General features: G+C 47.1%; 1 protein-coding gene across 1 annotated transcript in view; it reads right to left on the minus strand.

Moving 5' to 3' along the window:
- Positions 1–8,935, minus strand: part of th2 (tyrosine hydroxylase 2) — a 42,456-nt gene extending 33,521 nt beyond the window's left edge. The window contains exons 1-5 of the mRNA XM_041215989.1: positions 8,714–8,935; positions 3,523–3,697; positions 1,850–1,938; positions 1,655–1,722; positions 1,395–1,445 (exon numbers count right to left, since the gene is read on the minus strand). Coding sequence (XP_041071923.1) covers positions 1,395–1,445; positions 1,655–1,722; positions 1,850–1,938; positions 3,523–3,697; positions 8,714–8,935 — 605 coding nt within the window. The remainder of the gene's footprint in view (positions 1–1,394; positions 1,446–1,654; positions 1,723–1,849; positions 1,939–3,522; positions 3,698–8,713) is intronic.
- Between the last annotated feature and the right edge of the window lie 856 nt (positions 8,936–9,791).

Raw genomic sequence — 9,791 nt, forward strand, 5'->3', positions numbered from 1 at the left:
TGCCCCCTTTTTGCTCTCTTAATTTCCTTTTTAAGTTCCCCTCTACACATTCTATACTCCTCTAGGGCTTCCGCTGTTTTGAGCCCTCAGTATCTGCCATAATCTTTCCTTTTTCTCTTTATCCAATCCTGTATATTCCTCAACATCCAAGGTTCCCTGGATTTGTTGGTTCCACCCTTTGTCTTTACTGGAATATGTTGGCCCTGTACTCCCCCTATTTCCTTCTTGAATGAGTCCCACTGCTCTGACGCAGATTTACCTAAAAGTAGCTGCTCCCAGTCCACTCTCGCTAAATCATATCTGATCTTATTAAAATTGGCCTTCCCCCAATTTAGAACTCTGATTTCTGGGCCACCCTTGTCCTTTTCCATAACAACCTTGAATCCAACGGAGTTGTGATCACTATCTGCAAAATGCTCCCCCATTGATACCTCTACCACTTGCCCAGCTTCATTCCCTAAAATTAAGTTCAGGACCGCACCTTTTCTTGTAGGACCTTCTACGTACTGGCTTAGAAAGCTCTCCTGGATGCATTTGAAGAATTCCGCTCCCCCTAAACACTATGACTAACCAAGTTAATGTTGGGGAAGTTGAAATCCCCCACTATTACTACCCTGTTATTTTTACACTTTTCTGAAATTTGTGTACATATCTGCTCTTCTATTTCTCTCTGACTATTTGGGGGCCTATAGTACACTCCCAGCAATGTGATTGCTCCTATTTTGTTTTTCAGTTCTACCCATATGGCTTCATTTGAGGAGCCTTCTAAGATGTCATCCCTCCTTACTGCTGTAATTGATTCCTTGATCAATATTGTGATACCCCCTCCTCTTTTACCTCCTTCCCTGTCTCGCCTGAAGACCCTATATCCTGGAATATTGAGCTGCCAATCCTGTCCCTCTCTCAACCATGTCTCTGTGATAGCAATGACATCATACTTCCATGTGTTAATTTGTGCCCTCAACTCATCTGCCTTATTCAGCAGAAAGCACCTTAGACAGCATCTTCTAAACCCACGACTGCTGCCTTCTAGTAGGACAAGGGCAGCAGACACATGGGAACACCACCACCTAGATGTTCCCCTCAAAGCCACTCACCATCCTGACTTGGAAATATATCGTCCTTCACTGTTGCTGGGTTAAAATCCTGGAACACAGTCCCTAACAGCACTGTGGGTGTGCCTACACCACATGGACTGCAGCAGTTCAAGAGGGCAGCTCACCACCACCTTCTCAAGGGCAATTAGGGATGGGCAATAAATGCTGGCCCAGCCAGCGAAGCCCACATCCCATGAATTAACAAATAAATAATAGTCCCTTTTCCAGCTATATACTTGTGGTTCAAATGTTTGAACTAGAATCCTAATACCGCACAAATTGCAAGGGGGTTCTCACCATGTTGCTATCTCTTCTGTTGTGTAGTCTACCCTTGGTAAAGGCTCTCCCCTGTTGAAAAAGACGTGTCAAACTTTACATTTCAACATATCAGCTTTCAATCTGTATGTAAGGATTCATTTGATATTAATTTAACTCGTAACATGCTTCATAAATATTTATAGCTTCATTGAGCAGGAGAAAATTGCAGTGTAGATGTTTTTTGAGTATATTCTGCTATGAATTTACATAAGCTCAATGATGGAGTGAGATATACTTACTGCTTATAATTAAGTGCCAGACCTGCGATGTGAGACCTGCGTTCTCTATACTCCAGATCTTGGTAACCCTTAATTGGGAAAAAATGCTTAATTATTACCATTACCCTATCATTTGGGTTTTTATAGATGTTTCTGTTGTACCTGATCCAATAACAATCTGCTGTACACAAAGGTTCCAGCCATTAATACACTCACTGGATGGTCTTGATCCAGATCAGGTTCGAATTTGGTAATCAGATGATGACACCTGTCAAGATCTTGTATTTTTTTAGGAAACCAAGGGACTGGAAAAGAAAAAAATGTATCACCTTTAAACCATTCAGAGATTTAAGACTGGGTTTATTTCATAACAGAAGAGTTTTTACAATTCACGGCTCCCACACAGAGGCTTCGCCGCCTGCAGCTCATTTAATTCATTCTTCCATGGAATGTAGTCATCGCTGAGTAGGCCAGCATTTGTTGCCCATCCCTAATTGCTCTTTGAGGGCAGTTAAGAGTCAACCACGTTGTGTGGGTCTGGAGTCACATGTAGGCCAGATAAGGTAAGGTCGGCAGATTTCCTTCCTTAAAAGGCTTTAGCGAACCAGATGGGTTTTTTACACCAATTAATGATAGTTTCGTGGTCACCATTACTGAGACCAGCTGGATGGTCTGAAGGAGAGCCAGCCGCCTCCCATCCATTCCCCAAGGAAAGACCAGTTGAGAATGTCACACCTGCCATTACATGTGCCCCGGGCAGATCTGACTCTACAGTTGGAGTGGCCAGTTGTAAAACATACCCATAATATTGCCCTGTAAATCCTTAATCAGCACCCCTTGTCCACTCCTGGGGCAAAAATTTTAGCCCAACGGGTGGCCGCCCACCTGACCTGCTGAAGCAGAAAATAGGGCACCTTGAATTCGGGCGTGTGTCCCAACATCAATGTGCAGCCGCATGATATTTCATTCAGCAGGTGCGCGCCAGAGTCAGTAGTACACCTGCCGACAATTAAAAGGTCTGTTAGGGCCAATAAAAAGATAACTGAATGAAATTTTTCACCACCCGTCCAACCTAATGGTTGTCGGGCAGGTGAAAAGGCCAAGCGGCCTTTGCACTTTTTAGGAAACCCTCATCCACGGGTGGGATGAAGTTTCCTAAAGCAAATAAAAATAAAATAAAAACTTTTAAATTTTAATTAATAACATGTCCCTGCTCGTATGGTACAGTCACATGAGGGGACATGTTTTATTAAATTATTAATTTCTTTATTAATTTTTTTAGCAACCCTTCATCTCCCTGAGGCAGCTCTGTGCCTCAAGGAGATTATCAAACGCGCACTTGCGCGCATGCGTGAAGTTTGCCCATGTGCTACTTGCCCTCCTCCTCCCCCCAACGCCTGCACAGGCAGCGCTGAGCACTGCCACTCGTGTTTCATGCTGGGCAGCCCTTAATTGGCCCATCAACGTGAAACCACCTTCCGGCCTCGATCGCAGGCAGCGGTCAGCTTCCCGACCACCCCCCCACCTGCTGAGCCCACCCGACAAGGGCAGAATTCTGCCCCTGATGTATACTACAGCTTTGTAAAGTCAATATAGGGTGAAGCTGCTTCAGACTGACTATCTACAATCTTAGCATGTGGGGAGATGGATCCAGGAGCTCTGCACAGAATTGCCCAGAAATCGCAGCATGCCAGCAGTAGTCATATTCCTATGTCTTTCCCCAGGGACCAATCAAATTGGGCTTTGATTCTGAATTTGAGGATTCACTGTGAAACAAACTTGCTTCACACCAGAGCTGAAGTTGCATTATAAATTTAGTCTTATCAAAAAAATTGGATAAATCAATTGTCTGGGTTCCTGAGAGGTGACCCATGATAGAGGTCCCTTACCTTTCTCTTCCTTACTGATACTGACATCTTCAGCCATTCCTTTTAAAGAGTTTATCAGAGTATTGACTCCGGAACTGTGCACCTCACATCTGATGAAGAAATCCAGGTCATCCACCCGACTTTTGTCCTTGCTAACTGCTCTGCTTTCCATGTGGTGGATTTGAGCTTCAAACGTCTACAAAACCAAATCAAGTTCATCAATCCTTTCATTCCAGCCTCACGAGGCCATTTTAACTTTGAACCAGGGTGCCGACACCTAGCATTGCCAACTCTGGGCATATTCCTGGAGGTTTCAGAGCCAATATTCCCATATCGCTTTTCTTTTACAAGGAATTAGATTAAAGAGTTGAAAGCAACTCATATGGATTTGAAACGTTAACTCTGTTTCTCTCTCCAAAGATGCTGCCAGACCTGCTGAGTTTTTCCAGCACTTTCTGTTTTTGTTTTAAAATAATATATTTTTGAATGCCTCTATGAATTTCACCTTGAGTTATTTACAAGACTGTCCAGGAGGTCAAAATATGATTTTTGGAGACTCCAGGACAATCTTGGCGAGTTGGCAACCCAATTTAAAAATGGATGAAATTGACATGGTTGTGTATTCTCAGTCTTAATGGATTTAACTTCTGGTGAAATCAAGGAGATAACGAATGGTCACTGTGATAGTGTTCATGTTATGCCCATTCCCCCAAAGTTAAAATTAACCTGAGTTAACCTGTGTCTTGTGAGTGGGTGATTGCATTTTTGGAAACTCCTGACTTTTTACATTATCTCGCACTGAATTCTATATGAAGAATTTGAAAGTATCGTCGGATTCAGTTCAGTTTCACCCTGGGAAAGGAAACTGACTCATTTTGAGAGGAAATGAGGAATGTTTGTAAATACACAACAATTTCCTCAACACCAAGGCACTGAGAAAAGGACCTGTTCAAATACAAATCCCTTCATTACACACACTCCTTCACACACTCATCACATACACCCCTTCACGCACACCCCTTCACACACTCATCACACACTCATCACACACCCCTTCACACACAACCCTTCACACACACCCCTTCGCACGATCATCACACAGACCCTTTCACACACACACCTTCACACACTCATCACACACCCCTTCATACATACCCTTTCACACACACCCCTTCACACACTTATCACACACACCCCTTCACACACACCCCTTCACACACACCCCTTCACACACTCATCACACACACCCCTTCACACACACCTCATCACACACACCCCATCACACACACCCCTTCACACACTCATCACACACACCACTTCACACACAGCCCATCACACACACCCCTTCACACACACCCCTTCACACACTCATCACGCACACCCCTTCACACACACCCCTTCACACACTCATCACACACACCCCTTCACACACACCCCTTCACACACTCATCACACACACCCCTTCACACACACCCCATCACACACTCATCACACACACCCCTGCACACACACCCCATCACACACACCCCTTTACACACACCCCTTCACACACTCATCACACACACCCCTTCACACACACCCCTTCACACACACCCCATCACACACACCCCTTCACACACACCCCTTCACACACTCATCACACACACCCCTTCACACACTCATCACACACACCCCTTCACACACAGCCCTTCACACGCTCATCACACACACCCCTTCACACACACCCCTTCATACACTCATCACACACACCCCTTCACACACACCCCTTCACACACTCATCACACACACCCCTTCACACACACCCCTTCACACACTCATCACGCACACCCCTTCACACACACCCCTTCACACACTCATCACACACACCCCTTCACACACACCCCTTCACACACTCATCACACACACCCCTTCACACACACCCCATCACACACACCCCTTCACACACACCCCTTCACACACTCATCACACACACCCCTTCACACACACCCCTTCACACACTCATCACACATACCCCTTCACACACACCCCTTCACACACTCATCACACACACCCCTTCACACACACCCCTTCACACACTCATCACACACACCCCTTCACACACTCATCACACACAGCCCTTCACATGCTCATCACACACACCCCTTCACACACACCCCTTCATACACTCATCACACACACCCCTTCACACACACCCGTTCACACACTCATCACACACACCCCTTCACACACACCCCTTCACACACTCATCACACACACCCCTTCACACACACCCCTTCACACACACCCCTTCACACACACCCCTTCACACACTCATCACACACACCCCTTCACACATACCCCTTCACACACTCATCACACACGCCCCTTCACACACGGCCCTTCACACACCCCTTCACACACTCATCACACACACCCCTTCACACATTCATCACACATGCCCTTTCACACACACCCCTTCACACACTCATCACACACACCCCTTCACACACTCCATCACACACACCCCTTCACACACTCATCACACACACCCCTTCACACGCACCCCTTCACACACTCATCACACACACCCCTTCACACACACCCCTTCACACACTCATCACACACACCCCTTCACACACACCCCATCACACACTCATCACACACGCCTCTTCACACATGCCCCTTCACACACTCATCACACACATCCCTTCACACACACCCCTCAAACACACCCCTTCACATGCACCCCATCACACACTCATCACACACACCCCATCACACACACCCCTTCACACACACCCCTCAAACACACCCCTTCACACGCACCACTTTACACACACCTCTTCACACACTCATCACACACGCCCCTTCACACATACCCCTTTACACACACCCCTTCACAAACACCCTTTCACAAACACCCCTTCACACACTCATCACACACACCCCTTCACACACGCTGCTTCACACACACCCCTTCACACACACCTCTTCACACACACCCCTTCACACACGCTGCTTCACACACACCCCTTCACACACTCATCACACACGCCCCTTCACACACACCCCTTCATACACACCCCTTCACACACACCCCTTCCCACACACCCTTTCACACACACCCCTTCACACACACTGCTTCACACACACCCTTTCACACACACCCCTTCACACACACACCCTCACACAAGCCCCTTCACACACACCCTTTCACACACACCCTTTCACACACACCCTTTCAGACACACCCCTTCACACACACCCCTTCACACATGCTGCTTCACACACACCCTTTCACACACACCCTTTCAGACACACCCCTTCACATGCACCCGTTCACACACACCACTTCACACACAACCCTTCGCACACACCTCTTCACACACATAAGCCTCTTCACACACACCCTTTCACACTCAAGCCTTCACACACTCATCACACACACCTCATCACACAGAACCCTTTACACACACACACACACACCTCATTGCACGCACACACAGCTCATCACACACACCCTTTCACACAGGCACATACACACACACACCCCTCATCACATACACCCCTTCGTGCGCACCCACACACCTCATTGCATGCACACACAACTCATCACGCACACACCCTTTCACACACACATGCCTCATCACACACACCTCATCACATGTCTACCTCATCACACGGACCCCTCTTGCACACATACATACGCACCTCATCACACACACACACAAACGTTCACACACACACTCACGCCTCATCACACACACCTCATCACATGCACAAACCACTCATCTCACACACACACACATGCACACACACACACCTCATCACATACACCCTTTCACACAGACACATGCACACACACACACAACTCATCACACACACACCCCTTCACACACACACACACACACACACACACAAACACACACACAGCTCATCACACACACACCTCATCACACAGACCCTTCATACACACACATCTCATCACATGCACACCTGGTCACGCACACACACACACCTCATTGGACACACCCCTTCACACACACACAAACACACACACACACACACTTTCACACACACACACAGACAACTCATCATACACATCCCTTCATACACACACAGCTCATCACACACCCCTTTACACAGATGCACACACACACATACACACACACATCCCTTCACACACACATTTCATCACACACACAAATGCTTCATCACACACACCCCTTCTAAAACTCACACACATATGCCTCATCATACACACCCCTTCACACACACACACACACATACACCTCACATCACACATGCCCCCTCACACACACATACACACAAACCCACACCCCTTCACATATACACATTCCTCATCACACAAACCCCTTCACACACACGCATCTTCACACACTCAGCCCTTCTACACCCAAATGCCTGAGGTTACTTTTACATTGGACACAATGAGCTGAGTAGCAATTCCTCTCTAATTCACCCAAATCTGAAATCCGGATTGGCACCTGGATCGAGGTTGAAATCCGGGTTCGAAAGGGAGTCGGCTGCGGATTTCCCTTTGCGTTTGCACTCCAAGCTTGAAGGAGCAGTCAGGAACCATCGCAAAATGTCTCTTACAAAAGCACAATGCTGGAAATCTGAAATAAAAACAAACTAAACAAGCGCTGGAAATACTCAGCAGGTGAGACAGAATCTATTGAGAGAGGAACAGAGTTCGTGTTCCAGCTTGAGGTGATCTTTTAGCAGGACATTCACCCGCCTGAAGCATTAACTCAGTTTCTCTCTGCACGGATGCTGCCTGACCTGCTGAGTTTCACTCAATCACAGGGCTGTTGGGGCGCAGCAGGGAGGCTACTCGGCCCATCGTGTCTGCACCATCTCTCCAAATGAGCATTATGACTTGGTGCCCTTCTCCTGCTTCCCCCCGCCCCCCGCCCCCCATACCCTGGCTCAATTTTTCTATTCTGTTTTTGTTTCAACACGTCCTCTACTCCGTTGGACCTGTCGTGCAGGTTCCAGAACCTTCCTGCTTTTATTTACATTGCTTTAGGCTTCTGTTTTTTTAAAAATAAATTGTAATAAAACTAAACCTCAGAGAAGAGATGTTCACAAAGGACCCGATCCAAAACCAAGACACTGTGCTCCTCAGGAGCTCTGCCACAAGTTAACCTGTCGATAACTCTCTTCATCATAAACCGAACACTTCAACCAGTTGAACAATTAAACCTACCTCGAAAATGTTGATGGCGCGGGAGAGAGCAGAACTCTTGGCGTTTCGGAGCGTAAAGGTGAAAGTTACCAGGTCTCTGCCCCCCTCTTGGTCCAAAGTGAAGTCAAGCGATTGGTCAGCGGGCTCAGGGACAGGGCTACCCGGCTCTCTGCCCTCCCGAGCATCCTCAATCAGGCTTCTTCTCATTGACGGCAGACACTGAGGAGCAACTTCGGTCTTCATTGAGAGAGCAGCCCAGCCCGGGTATAACTGGGAAGGTGAACGCCGGGGCAATTCTCTTGTTAACGAGAGCTCGAATTTCGTGAAGAATGTGTGTAGGTGGGCGGGGGGGGGGGGGGGGGGGGTGGTGTGGGGGGGGCACCCGCTATTTATTGGGAGTCGGTGAATGAATTATGAAAACTTTTTCACGCAATGTGTGTGGGTAGATCCACTCGATCGGAGCCGGTGGCAACATTTGGAATGCGTCAATTGCTGAAAGATAATGAGATGCTGAATCGTGAAGCGGGGTCAATGCTGGAGATTTTCAGCAGATTCAATGAGAAATCAGGTGAAGGGATGGGGGGGGTGGAGGGGGGGGCGGGAGGGAAGGTCACAAACCCAATCTTTGATAGCGACATGTTTCCATCCAGATTATTGCTATCGTCTACATTAACAATCGTTGTATTTCCAACCTAATCCATTGGTAGTGAATCTCTCCGGGCTTTAATTCCTGATAAGTGTTGTGTAAATACAATCCCCCTTTTAAATGTTTGCGAATAGAAAGTGTAGATATTTTGAACGATATCTCGATATAATTTGTAGGCTGGTTTTCAATTTGTATTTAGAGTTCATTAAAGTAATTCACTTTGAAATTCGCGAAATAGCCTCAACTTGTTGCTCGCTCTTTGCTACTTTTTCGTACATGATCGATCATTCTCTTTTAGTCACTGCTGCACTCGGTTTCTCTCTCAATTAATTATTCGTTTCTCTCTCTGTTCTCTCACCCGACAGAAGCTCTGGTTTCCTGCTCTCTCTGTGTGTTATATCCAGGCCTGGTGTCGCTGACCCAGGTCCTGAACCAGAGATTCTAAGCGAGAGC

The sequence above is a fragment of the Carcharodon carcharias genome, chromosome 21 (genome assembly GCF_017639515.1).
Source record: "Carcharodon carcharias isolate sCarCar2 chromosome 21, sCarCar2.pri, whole genome shotgun sequence".
In the NCBI taxonomy this organism is placed as follows: Eukaryota; Metazoa; Chordata; class Chondrichthyes; order Lamniformes; family Lamnidae; genus Carcharodon; species Carcharodon carcharias.